The 26,416-nt window shown below is 49.5% G+C and overlaps 1 protein-coding gene across 2 annotated transcripts; it reads right to left on the reverse strand.

Annotated features, from left to right (window-relative positions):
- Nucleotides 1-69: 69 nt before the first annotated feature.
- C11H4orf19 (chromosome 11 C4orf19 homolog) lies at nucleotides 70-20,644 on the reverse strand. 2 transcript variants are annotated; one of them, XM_004579328.2, is made up of 3 exons: nucleotides 20,596-20,644; nucleotides 2,414-2,467; nucleotides 70-1,542 (listed from the first exon to the last, which is right to left on the reverse strand). In XM_004579328.2, the coding sequence occupies exons 2-3, from the start codon at nucleotides 2,443-2,445 to the stop codon at nucleotides 636-638; spliced, it is 939 nt and encodes a 312-aa protein (XP_004579385.2). In that variant the 5' UTR covers nucleotides 2,446-2,467; nucleotides 20,596-20,644; the 3' UTR covers nucleotides 70-635. The 2 variants fall into 2 exon arrangements, with proteins under 2 accessions (XP_004579385.2, XP_058526206.1); XM_058670223.1 differs by lacking the exon at nucleotides 20,596-20,644 and adding an exon at nucleotides 6,392-6,741.
- Nucleotides 20,645-26,416: the final 5,772 nt, after the last annotated feature.

Here is a 26,416-nt window from a genome sequence, read left to right on the forward strand (position 1 = left end):
TAAAAAGTCATAATGTAAAACAAAAACCTGTTAAGGTCAAGGTGTTTGAGTTCATATCATGGCTAATGATTGGTCACCATTTTTCTACTGGTAACTCCTGTCCTATTCTGCAGGCTGCTAAGCTTAACTCACTGTCTAGCAAGTGGTCAGTTACTAATTCCCTGAAGTTCAGCCATGCTCTGGATTCACCTGAGGCACTTAGCTAAGTGGGAGGGTGGGGTGGTGATGGGCATGGTTCTGGGCTGGGGACAATGTCTGGCTCTGGAAAGCAAGGTACAAGAATTTACAGTGAGACATAATGCCCTGTGATTGTGTACCCTTGGCAATAAGGACCAGGGGTTTCAGAGCATCCTTTCTGGAGAGCTTTGAGGCTTGGCGAGCAGGCTGCTGAATGACTGTCTTCGCCTCAGATATGGGCACGATGGTCATCCCAGGGTCTGGAAGGACAGCTCCCAGCAGACAGAGTGGTGCTCCACCTAGTGACCACGTGCGATGGTACAGGTCCTGACAAGCAGAACAGAACCGGATGTAAACAGTGCGCGCTGGCAGGATAATCCGCCAAGTGTCTAAGGAGCTGAGGCATGTCCAAGGGCCCGGCATGACACTGGCTGACTTGCCTACACCCCTCCCCTTCCCTAATTGGCCTCCTCCACATCATCTTCCCCGGCAGTGGCAGCTTCTAAAGCAGCCAGGGCTTCTGCCACTGCTGCGTCTTCGTCCAGCATCTCCCAGTCCCTGTTTGCAATGGAGCCGCGGGCGTCTTCCTGCTCGCTGCCGTAGTCAGGCGCTGGCACAGGAAGCACGGAGTCCTCCTCTTGCAGGCATATGCTTAGATTTTCCACGGCCACGGCTTCACTGAATGAGTCCCGGCTTCTCTCCAGGGTGAAGAGCCCCTTCCACCTGCGCACTCCACTTCCCTGCAGCGGCTCATCCTCAGTAGGGTTCAGGAAAAGACAACCCCCATCTTTAAGGTCCATGTCGTCTGCACTGGGACTGCAAAGCGGCGGGTAGTCCGGGGGTGGCATCTGGAGGACGTGGCCTTGTTCTCCCAGGGACAGGCTTTCTGCCTGAGATGCAACTCCGGGGTCTCCGGGGTCTCCGGTTCGGCTGACCTGGGTCTGCTCCGAGGTTGCCGGCACACAGTCCTCTTTCCTGGTGTCTCCGCTTTCCAGGAAGGGTTGATTGGGGTGACTGTTGTGTGCAGTGCAGGCCCAGGAGCCCCGGTCACCCTGCTGGGCCCCGGGGTTCCCAGCTGGGCTAATGCCATTGACCGTGCCACAGGGCTTCTCGGCATTCAGTCCCCCTCCTGGGTCCGCCTGGGGGAGCGGTCCTTGGGTAGGCCAGCCGGGTTCCAGGAGGCCCTCTGTCCTGCTGTGGCTCTCAGCTGGCGGCGAGTCCTCACTCTGCAGGTCATTTGTATGCACCAGGACCTTGCTGCCTTGCTTGTCTTTTATTTTCACAGGGCTGTCTTCATCTATCTTGCAGCTGCTAACTTCGTTGACGTAGCCATGGGAGGGCATTTGAACAGGATCCAGGAGATAGCTGAGGGTTGGGGAGGTGAGAATTAGAACAACCAGCCAGGGCTTCATCCTCCCCAGCCGTTCCCACCCTCTCCTTGGGCTCCACTTCCGTCTGCCCCTCCAGCTGGGGATGACCTCCTTGTGTAAGTTTTTCTTCATGCACCTGAACCAAACACAGACGGCGGGTGTACAAATGCATGACAACTAGGAAGAGACCTTAAAAAGACACCCAAAAAGGGGGTGGAGAGAGAAAGTAGAATTCAGCCTGTATTGAGGGATTGTAAAATTAAAGACAAATATTCCTTAAAATAAGGAGTGCAAGACAGATGGGACATCCTTTCAGAGGAGTAATATGTGGCCGTTAAAATGACAGATACGAAGTCTGGAGGAGAATGGAATCGGAGCTGCGGCTCTGTGTCCCTGGGTGTTTGGCTCGAGGACCCCGGCATACGGCCGTCTGCAGATGAGCGAGGCACCACGGCACAGGTACAGGAGTCGCGTCACATCTACACACATTCTCTCATACATTTGAGCTCATGTCCAGATTACTTACGGTACCTAATGCAAAGTAAAAGCCACGTAAACAGTTTTTATTTACATGGAATGACAGGGAGAGAATCATGACAAGGAGGATGTCTGTACGGCTCCACACTTTAACAAATGTTTTCATTCTGGTGGTTGGTGAATCAGCACAGTTGCAAGTTATGGGTACGGGGGCCAGCTGTTCTGATGACAGACATTTTTTGAATCAGACTATCACCTTCTGAACACAGGAGACCACACCTTCTGAACGCTGGTGCCCCAGGCTGGATGGCTGTGTGGACTCCAAAAGTGACTGCGTGATAATCCCCAGTTCCTCCATTTGCACAAGGTGTTTTTTTCCCCAACTTTACCTTTGTATCATTTTGCAGCACTTGCACCCCATCTGGATTATTGATTGTTATCATCTGGAAAAGAAAGTGTACAGACGAGAGTGCACGGTGAATGATACTGTAATAAGGTTTGCTTTTTCTTCTCTAGATACTCAAAGTGAACGGAGGTTCTGATCTTGGCACCAGGGTCCCCCGCGGGTCGGGGGGGCACTGCCCCGGCTCAGAGGTCCCCATCACTGACTGGCATGCCTCTCACCCGATCCCGTTGCCACCCCGGGAGTTGTGTGCTTCACGCCCATTTTACTGATGAGGAAAACACAAGTGAAAGGAAGAGCAATCCAGAAGCTGTGGCGTTTCCAAATCCATTGCCTCTTTAAAAACAATGATCTTATGTCCTCAAGATTTATTTTATTTATTTCAAGGGCAGCATAACAGAGAAAGAGGAAGAAACAGAGAGAAAGGGATCCTGCATCTGCTGATCCAATCACTGGGGGCAGGCCAAGCTGAAGCCAGGAGCCCCTCCCCGGTGGCAGGAGCCCAACCAAGCACTTGGGTCATCTGCTGCTGCTTTCTCAGGCACATTAGCAGGGAGTTGGATCAGAAGTGGAGCAACTGGGACTTGAACTGCTGCCCATGACAGATACTGGTATTGCAGACAGTGGCTTAACCCACAACACCATGATGCTGCCTGCAAACCACTGGGTTTGATGAAGGACCAAAGATGTTACAGAGCACAGTTAATAGGAGACTTAAGAGCCTGTGAGAAGATCCTTGCTAGGGTTGAGGACAAGAACTTTTCATTTGTTGGGTTCCACAGTGCAGGCCCAAAGGATACCATAGCATCAGTAAGGACAAGAGTGAAGTTTTGGCTGTGCTGAAGGGCGCCTGTTTTCTCTGTTCTTATCACTGACCTATCCCACCTGTGACTAGCATGCCATTCTGTTGGAGCTCGTAGAGCCAGTGTTCTGCCTGGTAGAAGTGGACTCCTCTCTTCCTGTCCACTGCTGCCCATCCTTCCCAAGTCAGTTTCTCCAAGTATTTCCCTTGGAGCAAAGTCTTCGCAGCATGCAACTGATCATGCTGGCCGGTCGTGTTCTCAGGAAACTCTAAAAAGGAGTGTGGGAGAAGCACCAGATCTTCTCCATCCTGAATGACCACAGCCTTTACCAAGACAAGCTAGAGCGAAGGCCCCAGTCCCTTTGTCTCCAAAAATATATGCACTAGGGAGAGAGAGAGCAAGAGAGAGAGCGAGAGAAAGGGAGAGAGAAGGTAACAAATGACTACGTTACTCCTTTAGCTATTTACTATTCTGTTTATCATTTAATTTTAGAATTTGCCTCTACTTATTAAAACAGTGTTTGTCATAAGATAGTGCATGGACAAGTGTTTGGCACAGTAGTTAATGTGCCATTTGGGGACTGGGCTGAGCTATTCAGATCCCACATTGGTGTGCCTGGCTTGCCAGTATCTGGTCTGAGTCATGGTTCCGCTTCTGGTCAGCTTCCTGGTCATGCACAGGCAAGGCTGTGAAGTGCATGGGTCTCCAGCACCCACAGGGTGGGGGGATCTGGATGGAGCTCCTGGCTCCTGGTTTTGGTCTGCCCCCAGTCCTGGCTGTTGTGGGCGTTTGGGGGAATGAATCAGGGATGGATGATGGCTGTCAGGCTGGCCTTCCCTCTCTCCTTCTGTTTCTCTGAATTTCCAACATCAACAACAGTACGCTTGGTACATCTCTTCCGGCTATGCTTCCTAGTCTCTCATATTTCATAGGTGGATTACAGAGAGCGAAGGAGAGACACACACACACATAGAGATCTTCCATCTGCTGGTTCACTCTCCAAATGGTCACAATGGCTGGGGCTTGTCCGGAGTGATGCCTGGGGCCAGGAACTCCATCTGTGTCTCCCATGTGAGCAGCATGAGCCCAAGCAATTGGGCCATCCTCTGCTACTCTCCTAAGCACATAAGCAGGGAGTTAGATGGAAAGTGGAGCAGCTGGGACATGAACTGGGATTCTGACGTGGGATGCTGGTGTCGCAACAGGAGCTTGACTGATGAGCCACCACAATGTCCCTCAGCTGTGTTCCATGGTTCCTCCTGATATGCGTTACAGCTGGACATGAGGTCACTGATCCATTTACAGTCCAGCGAGGCAATGGGCTCTGGGAGGACGGGCCTCTCTTCACGTTTATTTCCTTAGCACTGAGTATAGTGCTTGGCACACAGCGGACAGTGAATAGGGATAATAACACGTTGACCATATGGCGCTGCTGGGGATTATATGGGTTAATATTGAGAATGAGCACAACGCTAGGTGACTTGGCCCTGTTTGAAGACTGCATTAAAAAAAAAAAGTAGACATTGCACCTGAGGAAGATGTAATCAGAGGAACAGCAGCATTAGTGATACCAAGCAGCACTTGCTTCGGAAAGAAGGGCTGGAGGGTCATTTCCTATCAAACACAACACCGACTGACACAGACCCCAGATACAACAGCAGCACCCTAGAGAGAGGGACTTCCTACAGCTCTGTCAGGATCATGTATGTGAAACCTTCTAGTTTCACAAAGTAGTCCTAACTAGACGATCCTATTCCCAAACATCAAGATCTTGTTCCTAGCCTCTGCTCTCCACCTGTCTGCATTCCCTGCTAATAATTCACAAAATCAGCTGGATGAACAAGATAATAAAAACAGCAGGTGGGGTAGGTGCCGCGGGGCGGTACACTCGGTCCGCCTGTGGCGTCAGCACATCCCATAGGGCACCGGTTGGAGTCCCGGTTGCTCCACTTCTGATCCAGCTCCCTACCTGTGGCCTGGAGGAACAGCAGAGGATGGCTCAAGACTTTGAGCCCCTGCATCCACATGGGAGACTTGGAGGAAGCTCCTGGCTCCTGGTTTCGGATTGGCTCGGGTCTGGCTATTGTGGCCATTCGGGGAGTGAATCAGCAGACAGACGATCCCTCTCTTTCTGTCTCTCCTTCTCTCTCTGTAACTCTGCCTTTCAAATAAAAGTAAATAATAGGGCCCAGCATGGTAGCCTAGCAGTTACAATCCTCGCCTTACACACACCGGGGTCCCATAGGAGCACCGGTTCTGGTCCCAAAGGCCCTGCTTCCTGTCCAGCTCCCTGTTTGTGGCCCGAGGAGGCAGTCAAGGACGGCCCAAAGCCTTGGGATCCTGCGCCTGCGTGGGAGACCCGAAAGAGGCTCCGGGTTCCTGGCTTCAGATCAGCACAGCTTTGGCTGTTGCAGTCACTTGGGGAGTGAAGCAATGAAGATCTTCCTCTCTGTCTCTCCTCCTCTCTATGTATCTGACCTTCCAATAAAAATAAAATAAATCTTTTTTTAAAAGTAAAATAAGTACATATATTTAATATATATATTTAAAAGTAGCAGGCGCACCTTTTTGTCTCTCTCGATGCCTCTGCTCTCCTATTGTCACCACCACAGGCTGTTCTGAAATCTAACCCTCTCCAGGACTCTAATAGCACTAATTTATTTAAAAACCAAACCAAACCAAACCAAAACAAAAAAAAAAGGAGAAGGGAGGGGAGGGAGTTTAGGTGGCCAAAAACAAAACAAAACACCCCAACTTGTCAAACACATGAGAAAAGGGGCCTAAGAGGTCTTCCGTGGCAGAGTTCCAACCGGATGGCAGTCATGTAGCTGAAGTCATCGAAAATATTAGTCATTGACCGTCTCCCTGGCGTCAACTCTATGTTGGGGACTGTATGTGGAGAAGGTGGGCAGCGGGCTGGCCCTGAGTGACACCCAGCAGCACAGTCTGGCACCCCAGTTTCTCAGACTGACCCAAACCGCACCCCCCACCCCTTCTGCTGTGTGGCGGAGGCTACAGGAGCCACCTGCACTTGCCTGTCTCTTTGACAAAGCAGCCAGCCAGCATGGCAGAGGCCACCCTCGTCACTGGAAAACAGACTTTATGTTGTCCTCCCCACTGGGCAATTGTGCAGGGGCTTTACAAGATGGCTCCCCTCTTACCGCTGTTCCCTGTTCAGTCTCCTCCCGCTGCCTGCCTTCAGGGTGCAGCACACGGCTTGGATAGAGACCTGGTCCCAGACCTGAGGGCCATGCTTCTGCGCCTCGCTGGCGCTTCGTGATGGTGCCGGCGGCCTCTTCCTGGTCCCAGGTCCTGCCCTCTCTCCCTTCCCGCTCCTGTTTTTCTTCCCCCAGCAACATTCCTTCTCTCGGACACACTGGACTCTAGTGGCCAAGGTTGTATGACCCGCTCAAGAAGAGGGTGGGGACTGCTGTATTTCCTTCCAGCACGCCCCTTTCTGTATGCGATGAGCTTCCCGAGAGGAGGGGTCACAGGGAACCCCAGCCCTCTCCCTTTTCCCATGCCACTCCCACATCCCGCATCTGGTCTGAGCCAGGAGCTCTCCTGTGTCCAGGTGCAAAGAGGAAATGCCCCTCGAGTGACGTGGGACAGGGAGGTGGAGAAAGCAAAGCTACTCTCTTTCCAAGCAAGGCTGAGCGCAAAGCGAGCAGTCTTAGTAATGCCTTCGCCCCCGCCTTTCCTTTGATTACAGCGAGCTCCAAGGAGAGGGCTTGCTGTTCCGACACACTTTACGACTCAGCAGAAGGAAAATGTCCTTCATCTTGCAGTATTAAAAGCACCAGGGAAGCAAAGGGCAAATCCTTCGCCACCAGGGCTTGGTTTACACAGGGGAAAAGCAAACACCATTAGGATGGCCGCGTCCGGCCTCGGCTGGCGCCCGCCTGCTACAACCAGCCAGGGTGGAAGGCTGCCTCCGTCCCCGATTCTGTGTTAAAGTTAAATAGACCTGTGTTTGAGGATGGCCATGCTAACGTCCAGTCTCCTTGCTGGAAAAGCTTGTTTTCGGGAGAGTGGGGGAGGGGAAGACAGGCAGAGAGCCTGGAGCTGTGGGCCCAGTCAGGGCCATCTGGTCGGGTGTTCACCAGGAAGTCAAAGGCAGCTAGAAAAAGAGCTGCCTTTACACAGTGATCATGTTGACAGGGAAAGGTCCAAAGGACACAGGGGCCAGGTCTAGGAGCTCTTCCAGTCAAATCTAGAACCACGGCAGCATCGGCAAATATTACCAACATGAAGGGGAATCGCTCCATTGGACAAGATGAGGATTTGGGAGTCCACACTGACACCAATGGTAAAAGGGACACAGAATGGTAAACATTATAAACAGGGAGCCAGCTAACACACACCCAGGGGGTCACGGGACTCACAGAATCTCCATGTGACAAGCATCGTGGCAACCGCTGATTCAAGCGATAGTCGCCAATGGATGCTGAGACTAGCAGGAGGAAGTGCAAGAACAAGATGATGTTCGTTCTCGGAGCATGTGCCCACCAGCCACTGAATGGTGTCCCTACGGCAGAGACCTGGCACGCAGTACCTACACCAAGCAGCCAAAGCTGCTGTTACTGCAACGAGAGTGAGCAACAGCATGCGCCTCCGACAGGATGCACTCATTCAGGGTGATTTCTGCCATACTCCTGCCCAAAGAACACACCTGGGACAGACTCAGGCGGCTCGTTCTGAAAATCATCTGGGCTGGGCTCTTAAAAATGCCATGTTGTAAAAAAAAGACCAAGAAACTATTCCCGAGTGAAGGAAACCAAGGGGAGACCAGACACCCCAGCATGCTGCATGCAGTTGATAGAAGGCTGGCCCTGGCACGATTGGTAAGATTGGATTACAACCTGTAGATAAGGGATGGTAATAAAATTGTTAATTTCCTGATTTTGATCACATACTGAGGTTATACAAGAAAATGCCCTTGGTCTCAAGAGATAAACAGCAAAGTTCTGGGAGAGAAGGACAAGTGGTATTCTAATTTAGTGAAATGATTAAGAAAAAAATGTGTGTGGGGGGGTGTGCATATGGTCAATGCCAGGGACTCTAGGTAGAGGATATATGATTACATTTTCTTACAAACTGTTGTCTAAAGTGATAGCAAAATAAAATGTAACAAAGAAAAAGTGTCAAGTTCAAAATCAAAAGCACTCATCTATTGTCAGTTCTCTTTTTTCTTAACTCTGGGCTGAGACCCAACACTTGCAGGGAGTCACTGATATCAAAAGACATCCCCCAGACAGCCGCTCCTGCAGACAGGCTGTGGCTAAGAGCTCCTCCAAAGCCCTGTGGTCTTCCTAGGCTCACACAGTGTTACCGTGTGTGTGTGTGATGTCTGCACTTGGGAACCTTGCCCAGTGCGCTCGCGCAGTCCCAGGTGCCAGAACTCCAGAGTTGGTACGGGAAGGGCTTTGGTTCCCTGCTCCGCTCACAGAGGGATTGACTCTCCAGAATTCTGGTGTTGGTGAGCCGTCTGCCTCCTGGGCCACACACAGGTTCCTCATAAGCAAGGGCTCACCCAGGAGCAACCAGCTCACATGGAAACCCACAAACCTGTCCTTCCAGTGCTTCCAGAAAGCACGAGGGACATGGGACGACCAATGAGCGGTAGGTATGAGATTTTATAGATTCCTTTTTTTTTTTTTTTTGCTAAAGATTTATTTATTTATTATTGGAAAGGCAGATCCACAGGGAGAAGCAGAGACATGGCTGGAGCTGAGCTGATCTGAAGCCAGGATCCAAGAACCTCCTCCAAGTCTCCCATGTGGGTGCAGGGTCCCCAAGGATTTGGGCCATCCTCTGCTGCTTTTCCAGGTCACAAGGAGGGAGCTGGATGGGAAGTGGAGCAGCCAGGACACAGACCAATGCCCATATAGGATGCTGGTGCGTGCAATGCCATTGAGACATTGTACTGGGCCCTAAATTTTTCTAATAGAGGTCTTTCCCCTTTTGATGGTTCAGATCTTACATTCCCAGAAACCCAAAACCAGGAACCCAGAGCAGGAGCGAGAGGAAGTGGGAGAGTCTGTGGCTGCCCCTCCCAGCTTGGGAAACAGCCAAACCTCCAGTGTGCAGTTCCCAGAGTCAAGGACATTCTGCTTCAAGGGCTCCACTTAACAAGTTTTAAAGTAGCTGTTAGAAGTGGTTCGAGTTTATAGGAGCTGGAATATTTGCGAGAGAGCGCGCCAATAAAATAAAACACTTTTAAATTTTAACCTTGTTGTTGAAAAACTGACTTTGCTGATGTGCAGAAAAGCATAGGCCTGGGTTTCCTGTAAGCTGGCCAGCAGGTGCACCGACTACGTCAGAGGCCGCTACTGGGAACTGAGCTCCTGACACCAAAGGAGCAGATAAAAATACTTCTGAGGTCCTACAGCTCTCCTCGAAGAGGCAAGTGGAGAATTCTCGCCTCACGTCACAGCCGGTACTGCATCTACAGCTGCAGAAGGACCAGGAAAGCAGCTCGCTCCTCCACGGCACAGCCACTTCCTCCTTCCTGGGCAGGCCTTGCCAGCTCCCTGGGAGCCATTTTCCAGGCATGTTTACTTCTTCCTTAACGGAGGCTGGCTTCTGTTATGTTGGAGAACTTGACAATTTGGATGAAAACCTCTGTTATTAGCACCATCAGGTAACCCATTTAGTGCATTCTCACTAGTCTGGGTGTTTTCATGCCAGTTTCAGCATTGGCCAGAAGTGGGAATTTTAAGCCCCAAACAAGTCAGCTGACCTTGTTCAGCCAAGGTCTGTGCCCTGGGCTTGATGGGACATTTATGTGCAAAGATCCCCCAAAAGATTCCACGGTCAGATAAGTTTGAAAACACCAGGCAGTATAGTAAACACATTCACGGTTAGGAAACCAAACTGTCGCCTTGTTTAACCCAAGATCACTGACCACAAGAACATTTTTTTTTTTCATAATCAGCTAATTAACAACCAACAGAACATTTACTTTGTAGAGTTCTTTGGGAAAAACAACTTTTTTTTTTTTAAAAAAGATTTATTTTATTTTCACTGGAAATTCAGATATAGAGAGAGGAGGAAAGACGGAGAGAGGAAGATCTTCTGTCCACTGATTCACTCCCCAGCTGGCTGCAATGGCCAGAGCTAAGCTGATCTGAAGCCAGGGGCCAGGAGCTTTCTCTGGGTCTTTCTTGCAGGTGCAGGGTCCCAAGGCTTTGGGCCGTTCTCGACTGCTTTCCCAGGCGACAAGCAGGGAGCTGGATGGGAAGTGGAGCTGCCGGGATTAGAACTGATGCCCATATGGGATCCCGGTGTGTGTAAAAGGTCTTCAGCTACTAGGCTACTGTGCGGGGCCTGGGAAAAACAACTTTTGAGATGACAGTGGTAACCATAAGGGGGATTTTAAGCCCCAAACAAGTCCTACAGTATGCTGTTCAGCTGGCCTTGTTCAGCCAAGGTCTGTGCCCTGTGTAAGCAGTTCATGACCAAGTCACAACTTCATCACCAAGGGCATGCATGTGGGAAGTTCATTGAGTCTACTGAGTCCTTGGATTCTTCGCCAGATGACGTTGACGTCCAAGTTACCTTCTGGACCGAACAATCTAAATGGTGTAGTGGGAAAGAAGGGGGATTTCCAATGGCAGGTGGGAAGCCTTCGACCTTGGTGGCTTGTACCAGCCTGTGGGGGTACCACCAGGGTCTGCTGGGTCCTAGGTCCACCCTAGCCTTGATCCCAACTGAATGGGAACAGAGTCTCCTCCTTTCCAGCCAGGCCCAATTCTCGGTTTCTTTCTCTCAGCTGTGGGCTGCTGGGCAGGGAGCATTGCTGACAAACACCCTGGCACCCTGGGGAGGGGACAGTATGTGTCCCTGGAGGAATAAAAATCTCAGGCTGAAGAGACACCTCCTTCCCCAAACAGGGAGGAGGTGAGCGCTGGCCAACCCCCTTCTGGGTGGGGGAACCGGTCAGGGCATGAGGACTCCCAGTGGGTGCCAGAGACAGCACCCCCACTGCGTCTGCATTTCAACATGAAATCTTACGAAAACTTGGCCTCAGGAGCCCATGGTCAGCCTCTGAGAGTGAATGCCTCTGGTGCAATTGGCACTCTAGGGAGTTGCTGTGGCCTATGGCTGCTGGAGCAGGGCCAGGCGATGGCTGTCTTCTGGCCTTTCGTGGCTCAGGCTGCTGGCGTAGCTCCCTTGGGAGGCCATCCCACCTGTTCCTGCCGCGTTTCTCCAACAGGGCCTCCAAGGGGCAGGTCAGGTCCTGGTTCCTGGACTTAATTCCTGCTGGGGTCACAGGATCTTTGGTTTCTGTGTTACAGGCAGAAATGTGTGTCATTCCATAATGATGTCATGGTTCATAGAGTAGTGTGTCACACTCGTGTTGATGGACTTCCAAGCCATTTCCTGTGGCCGCCTCCTCTAGTCCAGAGCCGGTAGCATTGTCATCCCCCCTTTCTGCTGTAGTATTAGCCTCCTGATTTGAATGGCTGACACTCATTGTGCGATGCCCACACTGACTTCATAGCTTTTCATGGAACTGCTGGATACCAGGCACTGTGCTAACTTTTGGGGATACAGCCGCATCTCAAGCTCTCCCTGACGAAGCCCACACTCTCTCCCTCTCCCGCATGCATGTGTGTGTGTGTGGCAGGGTGGGGGTGATGGTGAAGGGGTGGGGAGCGGGATGGAGTTTATATCATCACCTAGGAAGTCACCACCCCACAGCAGCAGCTCAGCATTGAGCTTCGGTGAGCAGTTTAGGATTCTCGCTGTGGGTTCCAGTCTCCTTGCCCCCATTTATCAGCTCTGTGACTTCGAGGTAAGTTCCTTCGCTTCCTGATCCTCAGTGGTCTGAGCTGATCACAGTTCTGCTTATTGGACATAATATTTAAACTGAGATGAAAGTAGGGAAAACACTGACTCCCGTGTTGGGCGGCCAGCTAGTTCCTGCCAGGAATGGTAATAAACATTTGAGCACTCACTGTGCCCTCAACCACTGTGTTAGGGAGTTAGCTGATGTATTAATTCACTTGAATTTTAAGGCAAGGAACAGTATTTTACAGAGAACTGAATGGATCATAGGCATTTTATAACTCGTCCAAGGTCCCACGAGTAAGCTAGAAGAGTGGGATGTCCTAGCTGACAGCTGTTGTCACAGTTCCCATGGTTACTAAGGTGTCTTGGTGCTGGTCTTGGCTGGTTCTGTTTCTCTGAGTTCACTGGATTTCATCAGAAGCAGCTGCACTCCACCAAGTATCCCGAAGTGGACCAGTGGAATGATAGAGGCGCGGTTTTGCTTACCATCCACCAGAGGGCAGTACATAGCAGGTGTTTTCATCTAATTTCAAGAATCTTGGTGGAGGATAGGTCTTAGATACAGGAAAGCAATGGCACAAATACTGCAGGTGCTTTGCCTTGTGGAAAAGTTAGGAGGAAAATGCTACTGGAAGCACTTCAGACATTACTTTCAGCTTTAAGTCCCGGTGGCCTTGGCAGCACCTCACGCCAGGCCTCCTCCAGCACAGGTTGGGCATGGGAATTGTTTTGACCCTGGGAGGGTCAAAAGGCTCTGTAACTACAGAGGCCTTCCTTTGCACCCAGTGCGAGAGTCTGGGTTGCTGTCTGGTGCTGCATGTTTGGACAAGAATTCCATGGCAGGGACTGGGGGACAAAGCAGGGTGAAGGACGAAGCTGGCAGCCACCTCGTGAGCCTGTTCCTCTCCTGTGGTTTAACTTCGTGCCTCTCCCAGGGCACTGCCCCTACAAGGGCTGATCCCAGAGGCATCGCATTGGCATTAGGGCATGTGGCCACGAGCCAGGAGGCAAAAAGATGCTATAGAAGATCATGGCCCAATCTGAAGGCTTTGGGGAAACAGTCATTTGCAGTCAATCCAGAGCACTGAATATGAAAACGCAAAACATGCACTGATTACTGGAACAAAACTGAAGGCACCCAGAAAGGCCCAGTTCTGCGGGGAGCGTGTGGTCAGCCCTCTGGACACTCACCCGTCTCCACGACCTCCTGTGCCCTCACAAGGAATGTTCTGGGAAGAGGTTAGAGAAGCAAGGCCCTCTTGTCTGGGCCATAAACTCTTGGGAGCAGGCTGCTGTGCGGAGCGGGTAAGATGCAGCACTTCCCGGAGAGGGGACTCGCAGCTGGCTGCATGCTGGAACCAGGCGGGGCTAGGGGATTCTTAGGGTGTCTGAGGTCGGACTGGAGTCTCTCTAGCTGCCATCAAGCTCTCGTCCCTTTCCAAGCCCAAGTGAATCTGCTGTGGGGTGACATTTCAGAACAGGTCCCCTGGCTTCCTTCCCAAGCTCCCAATGCCTTCTGTGTAGACAACCTGACACTGACCCTGGAGACAGGACGGGGGCAAAGGGACCTTTCAAAAGATATGCAATCATCTTCTGGAAACAAGCACCAACATGGCTGGTGAGGGCGATGGCGAGCGAGCAGGTTCAGCTGTTCTCACTCTCGTAACTCCATACAGCCACGAAGTTCCGCTAACCCATTCCTCCGGTATGCTAACCTGCTTTGGGGAATTGGTGGCTCTCTGTTATTCTCCTGTGGCTCAGGTGACCTTTCTATAAAGGGAGAGGAGAGCCTCCTCCACTGTGCTGAGCTCCCAGCAAGCAGTGAGGACGCTCCCATCACTGCAGCTCTTGGAGCCAGTTTAGTAGTTCTTCCCTATGGGGTCAGCACCAACACTTGGACGGAACATCAACTGACCAGACACCAGTGCCCGTGGTCTTCGTCACCAATCTTGCCCTCTGCAGGTGAGGTCTTTGAACCAAGGTTTAATCATGTGATGCTCTTTTTATGTGTCACCTGGACCTGATGAAGGAATTCCTGGAAACCTGGAAGAGCATTTTGTTGGGTGCATCTGTGAGGGTGTTTGCATGTGGTTTAGTCAGTGAGTCTGAGTCCACAAGGTAGGAAGATGTGGGGGCATCAGTGGCCTGTGGAGTGGCTATGTGGGAAGGTGGCTTGGAGGCTTTCCTGCAGAGAGAGCTGGGACACACTCAACTCCTATCTGGCCGTCAGTTGCTGGCCTTTGCACTCCAGGACCATTCCCGAAGCCCCCTTGCTGGCATGCAGGCTTTTCTGCCTTAAACCGAGATCCACATCCATCCCTGCTTCTCTGCTGCCAAAGCCCTGGAACTTGGACTGAGCCAGACTCCTGGTGGTCTCTGGTGGCTGGCCTCTCCAGCTTGCAGAGGACCTGTTGTGGGATTTCTCACCTGCCATGAGCAGTGCTCTTTCATAGACTGATATGCATATCCTATCCATTCTGTATCGTAGACAATGCTGACTAATACAAGTCTTATGAAATTAACTTCAGCCATCTTCTGCCTCATAATCATTGGAACACACCTAACACGCCGTGCTGGCCACTGCCTGTTTGCCCGCCTTAGTGTTTTAGAGTGCCATTTTGTTGGGGCTCCCAACCTGGGCAGGTTCCACTGATTGGAAGTGCCAGTTGAGGCCTAGGGTGAAGCTGACAGAAGCAGGGCAATCCAACTGAAGCCTCCCGTCCATCGTGACCCTGTACACTCACAGTTTCTCGCCTCCCAGAGACAGCTGAAGCCTCCCGTCCATCCTGGCCCTGTACACTCATAGTTCCTCGCCTCCCGGAGACAGCTGAAGCCTCCCGTCCATCGTGGCCCTTTACACTCACAGTTCCTCGCCTCCCGGAGACAGCTGAAGCCTCCCGTCCATCCTGGCCCTGTACACTCACAGTTCCTCGCCTCCCAGAGACAGCTGAAGCCTCCCGTCCATCGTGGCCCTGTACACTCACAGTTCCTCTCCTCCCGGAGACAGCTGAAGCCTCCCGTCCATCCTGGCCCTGTGCGCTCACAGTTCCTTGCCTCCTGGAGGCAGTTCAGTAGTTCTTCTCTATGGGGCCAGCTCTGCGTAGCATCAAGGACTATCACTGTGCAAACTGGAACTGTCTTCCTGCTTTGGCTGTCTCTGTTCTGCCTCACAATCTCACTTGGTTTCTCAGCTCAGTCCATATGACCAAATGACTACATACAATTCCCTGCCTTTGAAAAATGGAGCTCTGGTTCCTAGCTGGAACTTGTCTGAGACAGATAAGATCCTGGCCAAAGGTATTCTACTAAGTTGCTAAATAATGCATCATAACAATCCTGGACTCTACAAAAACTGGTCTCATGAAAAAAATATATAATGCTGCAAGTCACAGCAAGGCAGAGGCTAGGACACGCTAAGTGCATGACTGCAGAAGAACCTTGCTGAACCCCCTCACTCATCCATATCCAGTTCTTAGTCCTTTCACACTCCAAGCCAGGCATAACTGTGCATCAACAGTGTATCGATGAGCAATTCCACCAATAAGAAACCTATAGACATACAGGGCCAAATGTTTACGCAGAGGAAGTTGTTACAGAAAACTCTGAAAGAAACATGGCTGGGACCATCTAGAAATCCCAAATAATCACAGACACCAACCTCATATGCAATCAGACTGACCAACAGACATAGAATTAGATATGCCCTCGCCTTCCAAGTACTTGGGTATAATCTGTTTGTAGCTGAATCAAAAGTCCAGGGTCTTTAGAGCCAAACCAAGGTCACTCCTTGGGTGAGAATCCCAGCGGCACTGAGACGCAGACCTACGTGAAGATGGTGGGCAGCGACTGACCTTTGAGACGGCTTCAGTTTCTGGGAATGCAGACACATGTATTTTGAGGTACTTTTAGGTAATATTTTACGTAGTTTACTTGAGAAGAAGATGTATCTGACCTGAAGTGGGTTTTTGCTCAGCATTCTGTAGTTCCTACGTCTCTCCCAGGTGGGATGCAGGGGACCCTCTTTATTATAATGGCATCGTTAGAGAAAGCTCAGCTCACTGTTGTGTGGCAGCTTTATTCATCTGACACTGGTCAAGTTACAAAGGAAGCTTTAGACACAACAAGACACCTTGCAGTGTATAATCATCTGCATCTTCACGGACTGTTCAAGGAACATAACACAAAGTCGTAGGATGATAAGAAATGCAGTCCACTTTGTCCTGGTGTCTGGTGCAGAGCTCCCACAGCCCTTGCAGAACTATCTTCTGTTATTCCTAGTGAGGTCCTTCCATCACACCTGAGTCGACACCAATGAGGTGATTTAGGATGGGGCCTCTGAACAGGCCTTGGATGGGACCAGTCACTATGTGTGGGGCACCTGAGAGCTGGAGACCAAACTCTACAAGAATTCCTGAACACAAATATCTGATGAGGGTTCAGGATGGTCAGCTCATCTAAGTGCTAGGAGGGTAGGGCAACCCTCCTTTACGGGATAGACTCTTGTACTCAGGATCCTTCTAGACCCTGCTCAAGATGTCTCATTATCTGGCTCTTCTTCTGTATCCTTTATAACATTCTTTAGCATGAAGTAAATGTAAGTATAAAATGCTCCCCTGAGGGGTCCAGTGCTGTAGCCTAGTGACTAAAGTCATCGCCTTGAATGCACTGGGAACCCATTTGGGTGCCTGTTCTAATTCCAGTGCCCCCACTTCCCATCAGGCTCCCTGCTTGTGCCCTGGGAAAGCAGCCAAGGATGGCCCAGGGCCTTGGAACCCTGCATCCATGTAGGAGACCCAGAGGAAGTTCCTGGCTTCAGATTGGCTCAGTTCTGGCTGTTGTGGTCACTTGGGGAATGAATCATCGGAGGGAGGATCTTCCTCTTTGTCTCTCCTCCTCTCTCTATATCTGACTTTCCAATAAAAAATAAATCTTTTAAAAAGATGCTCCCCTGAGTTCTGAAAATCATTCTAGTAAACTACTAACTCTATGGAGGTAGTGGTAGGAGCCCCTGGTTCAAAGCTTACATGTCAGAAGTTTCAGCGGTCTGGACTGGCACTTGCCATCTGGACTAGGGACTAGGATAAACAGCGTGGTTGTTCTCTGAGGGATTCACAAAAGGAGGAACCTGGAAATCCAGTACTCAGAAGAGCTGAGTGAGCTCTGGAGTGGTCACGGGTGGCCACTTCAGCTCTCTGAATCACTGTTTTGCTACCTATAGATGGGGTACCAGCACCTAAGCTCATAGGGTTCTTAGGAGAACTGACCCACTGCCACCTGTGAGGGGGATGACAAAGAACAGCAGGCAAGGGCTGGCTTCTCAGTGCCAGCTGCTCCCATGTTCCTGGCCGAGGTCTGTAGAAACACGCCTTTGCCACTAGATGTTAGTTGCTTTCTGAAATGCATGATCTTCTGATCAAACCCTCCCACGAAGGCAAACTGGGGTATATCTCCAATGGGGGCATCTATCTAAGTTTTCTAAGTAGCTGTAACTGGAAGACGGTCAAAATCAGAAAGAACCTGGCACATGTGGAAGCAGTGAAGTTCTGAGAATGATGAGAAAGTTTTAGAGGAGACCGTGTGGAGAGGACTTCACATGAAGTGATCTTACAAGGAACATAATGAGAGTTTTGAAGACAAGCAGATCTCAGGTCCATGTGCTTGGAATCTTATAGGTCAAGGTAAACCCCAGAACCTTGTAGTACGTGCTATGGGCTGAGGTGTGTCCCTCCAAGTTCCCATGTTGAAGTTTTAATGCATGTGGAGATAGGGCTTTTAGGTAGCTAAGGTTAACTGAGGTCACAAGGCTCGGGTCATAATGTGATGGACTTGTAGTCCTATAAGGAGAGGGAGAGTGAGGACAAAGGGGGGAGGGAGGGGCAGCATGAAAGACACCTGGCTTCAGGTGCAACTCCAGAAAAAAGGCCCAGTGAGTCCAAAGCAGGAAGTCAAAAAGACAGCCGTGACTCACAAGGGTCAGCTGGCACCATAGCCTCAGATTCCCTGGCCACCAGAACTATGGCAGAATATTTTATCAAATCATCAGTCTATGTTATCTTTTTGTGAGAGCCTGAGCTGGCAATACAGTGCCCAAACGAAAAAGAATATCATAGAACACTCTGCCTAACGGCCTTAGTTTATAAATGTGCTCTTGGACTGACTGCTGGAACCACACGCCAGCCAGAAGACAAGAAAAAAGTCTCAAATCATTCTGCAGTTGTAGATTAGCTATGTGTGCAGAGTTGGGACCCCTGTGTCTTTGACGTCTAATACACACAGTTTTGCACTTGGAAAGAGTAAGGATGGTGCCAAGGCATCAGTTATCCCTCAGCATCTTCTAGGAGGCATTCTTTTCATTACTGGAACACAAAGAGAGGTGTGTGTGTGTGTGTGTGTGTGTGTTGGGGGAATCTCCCTTGCTTGCTCAGTCCTTCCTGCAACAATGATTGCTTGAGCACTATTACATAGGCCTAGAAACTGAACTTGAGTCCAGGGATCTAGAAAGAGTTTGCAATGCAGCGAATGAGACATTTACAAGAAGAGTTGACTGAGGTAATAATTACTTGCTGGATGGCTTTCTTGTCTTCTTCACTGAACAGCCCAGAGGAGCAGAGCCTGTGAATTTCCGGTCTACTGCTCTTCCCTGAACATGCACTCTTAGCAGATGGAGGAAGACGAGCCCAGGCAGAAGAGTAGGAAGTGTGCTTGGGGATGTGGAGGGAAATCAGGCGTAGTTTATCAAGAAGCAGTAAGAGAGAAAGGGGCTTACCAATGACAGGATCACCTGCTAAATAAGTCAGGTGACTTGGAGATAGGGCAGCTCGGAATACTGCACTCTGGGATCAGTAACATGGAGATTACTGGCACGAAGGGAGGGAGGAGCAGCTCCCAGCAATGGCAGGGCAGCCAGCTCTCCTTGGGCTTGGCCAGGGCGGGGAGCAGGGAGGGAGGCGTTCCACCAGAGAAGGCTGCACAATGGTAGGCTGCTTTTGTAGGGGTGAAAGCAACTACACTGCGTCAGTGGAGGAAGAAGAGAGTTGAAAGGATTAGCTGGCAGAGAGAATAAGGGAAAATGCAATCCCATTGAGATCACTGGTAAAGGACCTCTTAGAACCTAGAGGGAAAAAGGTAAGGGTGACTAGGAAGAACTGACACATTTCTAAATGGGGAGGCAGCAAGGGGTGTCAGTTCTAATTATCATCTAAAATCTAATCTAAGGGTATAGGCTGATGTGGTCAAGCTTCCTGCCGGACAGGCTGTGGGCAAAGATTCAAGGTATAGAGGGTTTGGAGTGGAGAGTGGTAGAAAAAAATCAACTGTTGAAAGTTGAATGAGGAATGCTGGCTGTAGGAGGATGAGGAGGCTGCCTGCAGTTGGCTGCCAAAAGTGTGAGTGATGTCATTACGTTCTGTTCCTGCAGGTTTCCCCCCTCCCAGCAGTCTTGGAAAAGGCTCAATGAATGTGGATTATTACATGGTCCCAGAGAGAGGCAAAAGCCAGCAGGACTTGGATCCTAAGGATGCTGGCATGGGTAGATAGGACAGTGTAGCCAAGAGTTAGGGTAAGGGAAAATGGGGCGGGGGGGGAGGGAGTTGCTGGACATCCTGAGGACACTAGAAGAACGGAGCCAGGGAGCTCTTTGAGCATGAGATATCTGGAGTGATAAGAGGTGATATCTTGCCTTCAATATGGACATGGCCCAGGATGTGACCATGCAAGTTGATCTGAATGCAGAAGTGAGATGAAGCAGAGTTCTGGACTTAAGACAGCTTCCAGCCTATAGTCCTGGATGAAATGGACTAGCCAGGGCATCTCCAAAATGACCGTAACAGAGTGGAGAAAAGGACAGAGAGAGGAGATAATGTGAATATCAGGGGGAGATAAGATTTTGCACAAAAGACATGGTTTCATGAGCCAGGATTGCCAGAGAAGAGCAAGGATAAGGCACACACCTCTCTCCAGAGGCACAGAGGAGGAGGGAATGGTCTAGTTCCACTGGAATGAAATACAGAGAAAAGTGTGTTGAAGATTCTGCAGCCAATGAAAATGGCCAGGGAGCTGGGGAGGACTGCTAGAGAGGCAAAGAGAAGGAGGGTTTGCAGCCCCTGGAACTGCTGGGGCCGGAGAATGTACCGTGGCTGCTGGAGGTTCCATCTGAGCAGGTCTAGAGTAGAAGATGAGAAACTGCACTTCTAACAAGCTCCCAGGCAGGTTGATGCTGCTGTGCTATGTCCCTAGTCAGAGAGCCACTCGCTGTGGGGCAAGGTCATTACTGTAGGAAACCTGGATTGCCTGAGGGATATCAGACTGATCACAAATCTTTTCAGCATGAAGACTTGATTGGGTTATGCCTCATCGTACACATTTTAAAACTGTCTCCCCAACCTCAGTGTGTAAAGGAAACCACAGAATTCTACCCAAACCAAATGCACCAGAATGTAATAAATGAAATCTTGGTGATTGCCTTGGTAACATTTTAGACCAAGTGATTTTAAACTTAATCGAAGGTGGAAAGAAGAAAGAGTGGTTTCCCCGCTCTACCTCTAATACACAGAAAAGGAAAACAGCTTACCTGCTGTGGATACTGTCCATTGGGTTTCTTTGGAAGTCAATTTCTCTTCCTGCAACAACAAAAACATTAAAAGCTGGAATCAGCACATCGCCTACTTTTCACAGATTGCATTGTGAACATGACGGTGGCTCATGTTGGCTGAGGGACGCTGGGCAGCTGTGCTAGGAAGTTCCTGCAGCCAGCAGTCAGCCCAGGCAGGCAGGTGGCATGCAACTGGTTGGCCCTGGGTTTCCAGCGCAGGGCCTGACACGCAATAATAAATCAACAGTTGATCAAGTGTTCCCTATAAACATGTAAGATGTTTATTAGACATTGGGTGTGTTGGATTTGTTCAAAACAGGAAGCAATCTATGGTCTGAACGTTTCTGTCCTCCCCAAATTGGTTTATGGAAGCCTAATCTGAATGAGATGGTATTAGGAGATGTGGCCTTCGGGAGGTGGGCAGAGCCTCATGGGTGCGATGAATGCTCACATAAAAGAGACCCAGGAGGCTTCTGGTCTCCCTCCTGCCACTGCCTTGGGACTGAGAGAAGGAACTCGCTCTGAACCGCATGGGCGGCCCTTCACAGACAATGAAGCTGCCACTGCCACAATCCCCTGGACTTCTCAGACTACAGAGCCGTGTGCAGTAAAGCTCTATCGTGTGCAAACCACGCTGTTTATGGTATTTTGTTATAGCAGCCTGAATGGACTAAGATGTGCTAGCTGCTATTCCAGTTGATAAGGTGACCTGCCTCTTCATTGATGGGTAAAATTCTAACTAACCTCTCCTCCTCTCCCCTCCAAAATCAAGAGATTTGTGGGGACAGTTCAAATCAAATTTCAATGTCTAATGCATCTGTTCTCATTTACTAAGTAGTCAGAAAAATCTGCTCAGATGAAAAAATGATATCTAGAACTTAAAGCGATTGCTCAGATTTTTACCAATTTCTCTGCGACTATCAGAGTAATTAATTGTGTAGTGAGCACTTACTCCATGCCCAAGCAAATTATACATAGAGATAACAAACTCTGCCTCAAATTTATCAAATCTGATTGGTTTAATCTCATATTCTTTCAGCAACATCGTTCATTCATCTATTCTGTAACTCCCGGGAATCTATACATTGCTCAAATGTCACATAATTCTATTATTTTTTAGTTTTGCCATTGTACTTATAATCCATTCAAATATAACCTGGGAAGAAAGGCATGCAGAAAGCTGAGGTCTATGCACACTGTGGGGAAGGCAAGAAACCCAGAAGCAGTTACTAATAAATAAAACACTATTCAGAGCACACACACAAAAAGAATATCATGCAAAGAATATCAGAAAGTCCTGAGGATGGTCCGGACTGGGAGATATGTAACTGGGCGGTTCTGAGAAGCTGATGGCATCTGGCTGAAGCATCAGGTGGCAATGAACTGTGGCTAAGTGATGGCAGGTGCAGTGGGAGGGCCCTTCGTACAGCAGGAATATGGCAAAGGGCAGGTGGGCAAGGATGGTGTACTGTTTAGATAGCCGGCAAATAATCCTGAATTCTGACTATATGAAAAGCCCTATCCTGGGAACCAGGAAGCTGCAGTCAGAGAATGGACTGCCACGTGGCGTGTCCTACACAGTGACAGCCGTATGTACAGAAGTGAATGTTGTGGATCGCTGGGAGCTCAGAGAGCTGAGCTGTGAGGAGACTTTAGGGGAGACAAGGATTCACTCGGAAAACATGGACTCACTCTTAGGAGAGAGATGAAAGGAGGGAAGACAGAATCATAGGACTTAAATGCTGTTGGAAACAAAAACAGGGACCTAAAATTGAATACTTCTCAAGAGAGAAGCTACAAGAAAAAGGCGAGAAAATTGTACATAAAGTAGTAAAAGAGACAAAGACAACTGAATAATAAAGGAGACAGAGGGTCAGCCTAGGAGGTCCAACATCTAAATAATCAATTACAGAAGGAAAGAACAAACAAAAGGAAGTGAAGAACTCGACACAAATAATTTGAGAAAATCTTACATAATTGGAGGACATAAATATTTGAAATGAAAGAACTCACAATGCTCTACACAATGGATAAAACCCCAAATCAACATGTGACATGTCAAGAATAGGATAAAAGCGAAGCTCCTACAGCCCTCCAAAATGAAAAAACAGGTCATCTACAGAATTTTGGGAATCAGAATGATTTTGGACTTTGTACATGCACACACACATATATACACACACACAATTCTATTTTTTTTAAATTATTTTTTTAATAATCTTAGTTAGTTGACTAGGGAACAAAGTGTCAAGGGCTACAGGGTGAAAGTGGGTAATACCATTGTTTCCACATCAATATCATTTTACCCTGTATCTGGGGTCAGGGAAAAAAACAAAGGGAAAAGCCCCACCCAACCTCCCACCCATCCCGGATCCCCAATGGGAGGCGCGCTCTGAGGGTCCTGCTCATACAGTTTTGATAGATCATCAGTTCTGGATTGCTGCCAATCTCTCAGTTCCAATTGCAATGAATCCTATTCAGAATCCACTGGCTGACAGTCTCTTCATGGTTGGGGTTCTAAGATCAGCAGTTCAGTTGGAGGGATCTCCAAAGAAACTTCATCGGAGATGATCCCAGGCTGATTCTTGTGCGAGTTTGCTAGTACAGAGTCCGACACCGTCCGTCACACCAATCAGCTTATGCTCATGCTGGTCGTTGGGATTGCTGGGTTCGTTCTGTTTCCAGCCCTGTCTTCCTCGTGAACCAACGGGTGTTGTAGTCCAGTTCAATCCTGCCCACTTCATACTCGGTCCTCACGCAAACCGGTTGGAGCTGCAGCCTGGTTGGGGCCACTCCCCGTAACTCCCACAGTTCTGCCCCCTACCCTGGACCAACCCTCACCCACTCTAGTTTTTGCTTCCTCCAGTCGGAATAGTCAGCCCACTGTGGCCCTTCCCTTATCTAGCCCACATGAGGCCCACAGGTGTAACAGCCCTGCCTATTCTGATCTGCCCCATTCCCGACTCATGCTTTCCAATGGAAGTAGTTGTCCAGCAGGGGAGCCCACGTTCCCCTGTCAGCTTTGCCTCCTCCCCCTGATTATCACATGTGCTGTTTGGGCGCTGCAACCACATCTGGTACGGCTCATCTCACCTTGGCATTCCTTATTGTGTACTAGTATGTGTCTCAACCGAACCTGGGTCGACCCACACTCTGTTCTGGCGCTCGGACTCACCAGCGGGTGATGTGAACAGGTTCAGCCTGGTCTGCCCCCAATCCATGCCATGTGTATACCAGTGGGATAATTTCCATAGCCTGTTCTGGGCTGTTTCCTACTGTGCTTCTTGCGCTTCCCTGCAGGGACTGTGTCCTGCCAGAGGAGTTGCACACACAATTCTAAACCTGACCAAAACACCTATGGAGAAGTGAGAGGATATAGACTTAAGATATTTTCAGATATGAACATTCTCAAAATATTTATCATTCAACACCTCATACTAGGAGGCCACTGGAAGATGTCAAAGACAAATGAGGGAGTAAATCAGGAAAGAATGGGCAGGAACACAGGAGACTGGCTATCCAACAGAAAGGGAAGAGTGATCCTAAGACGACAGTGACAGGAGATCACGGAATGCCAGATGTGGACGCGATACAAAGAATGGCGACACTGCGGTTCGTCTCGCAAGGGCTCCTGTGTTGGAAGCATTGCTTGTTGTGATGTGAAGGGAGCAGGGTGATGGTTAAGAGCCTAAAGACTACTGGGAGGGCAAACAAGACTTTTGTTATTTCCAGAAAAACCTCGTACATGAAAGGAATTGTGATTCTCCACCTAGTGTAGCATCAAAAAGTATCTAAATAATAAACATGTCTCTACCAAAATCACACAAGGAGGAGAGGAGGTCCAACAGGGAAAGGATTCCTTATGTGTGGTGGGGCCAGATCATCTCCTTCCACAGAAGAAGGTGGTGTCTGAAATGAGAAAAATAAAGGTAAGAAATGGCAGTACATGCCTCCATTTACACAGCCCAGTCCTAAGAGGGCTCACAGACGAGCCTGATGGCTTGGGAAGCCATCTGAGCACAAGAGCAAACACTGAAGAAAGTGGGCCCAATCATAGCAGTAATGATGATACTTCTGAAAAAGCCAACCTAATCCACTTATTTAACCTACATTAATGATTAAACAGTGCTGCAGGCAATGCCACGAACACACAGAAGCTCACAGCAGAATGACTGACATACAGCTTAGAGTCAGCACAGAGGATTAAACATCAGCCTGCAACACTGGCATCTTCAGTTTCAGTGGCAGAATAAGATGGTTCAAATACTATTTGGGCCCTTGTGTGGCAGACCTGGCTCCCAACTTCTGCCTGGCCCAGCTCCAACTGTCGTGGCCATATGTGGAGTGAATCAGCAGAATGAAGACGATTGTCACTTCCCATTCTCTCTGTTGCTTGTCTCTTGAATAAATAAAACAAAGCAAAAAGAAATTTTAAAGGCATACAGTTTGCATTCTAGTGAGGCTGGCAAACAGGTAATGATGATATAGTGGTAGACTAGAGATCATAGGCAAAGTACTTTGACAATGAAGGAAGGGTGTCCAGAATTCAGAATATTCTAGAGGGTTAGTCCAATATGGTAACTTGGTAGGCACATGTGGCTGTTCAAATTGAAATTACTGAAAGGTAAATATAACTGAAGTTGCATTCCTTGGTTATACTGGCTACCCACGTGTGCCAAGTGACAGCTGTATTGGCTGGTGAGGACACAGAACATTCCTCCTCACTGTAGGCAGTCCTACTAGATGGTCACATCTAGAACTTCTTCAATGGTCATTTTTCACAGCATACCCGAATACAACATTATACGCTGAAGGGGGTCACATTCCATGGTCTATTAGTAAATAGAGTCTTGCAGAACAAAGTCAATTATTGTACCTGGAAGGGAAGCTTTACTTCATGGGTGATTTAGTTTCTGGGCAGAGGCATTCCTGGTGCTAACCAGGGCTCTTTCTCACTTCTGACACTGTCCAGCCATGCAGGGAATGTCCAATGTAAATGCTGTTGTCAACAGAAGTCAGCGACCCTCAGGCAGGGCACTTTGGTAGAAGTGGAAAGAGGGACAGACTCTGGAGTCCAAAGCTCCCGAGTTGGCTCTTTGCTCCCCTACCTATTTGCTGTGTGCCTTGAGCACAACTCTCACATTCTCTGTGCCTTTGTTCCCTCCTGTGGGATGTGCAGGCGACACAGAAATCATGACCAGCAGATGGGAGAGGCAACAATGCCAGCGGTCATTCTTTCTTGCCCCTCCCCAGCAGGATGTCTCAGCAGAGGAGAGGACATACTCTCCTGACGTCTCATCTCTCCCCTCATTCCTGGCTTTTGGGAAAGGTGCATCAGGGCCCAGGAATCCAGGACTTTTATAGCAGCCAGGGGATAGCTGTCCAGAGAAGGGTGAGGGGACAGGACGCCGGCATTTGCCCAAGGCCTGGCACATGGCAGGCCCACCTGTGGACTCCATTTATTATCTGTAAGTCCTCCTAATAAGGCTTGGGTGGAGCTGAAGGGTGTGATGGCAGGATGGCAGGAAAGGGATGTGTGATGAAATCTGCAGAGCTGGAGTGGGGTGGGGTCGGGTGTGGAGGGTCCTTCAATGTGCACTAAGCACACTGTAAGAGCAGGGGTTGTCAGGAGCCTGCCTGGGATCCACACACATGGTTTTCACTCAGATCTCATACCACACTGTGACCACCTCTCTCTCTGCAGCTTTCTTTAACTCTCCTGGGAGGGAAAGCCATTTCTTTCCAAGTGGAGTTAAATTCTCAAGATGATCAGCCTGAGTTGGCACTAACACTGATTGCA

This window comes from Ochotona princeps, chromosome 11 (assembly GCF_030435755.1).
Source record: "Ochotona princeps isolate mOchPri1 chromosome 11, mOchPri1.hap1, whole genome shotgun sequence".
NCBI classification, from domain to species: Eukaryota; Metazoa; Chordata; class Mammalia; order Lagomorpha; family Ochotonidae; genus Ochotona; species Ochotona princeps.

Bases quoted from the DNA above. Each gene is read 5' to 3' on its own strand.
- C11H4orf19 (XM_004579328.2), bottom strand. From the start codon at position 2,445: ATGGGGTGCAAGTGCTGCAAAATGATACAAAG. The intron at 1,543-2,413 runs GTAAAGTTGGGG...CCCAACCCTCAG, and splicing joins TGCTGCAAAATGATACAAAG to CTATCTCCTGGATCCTGTTC.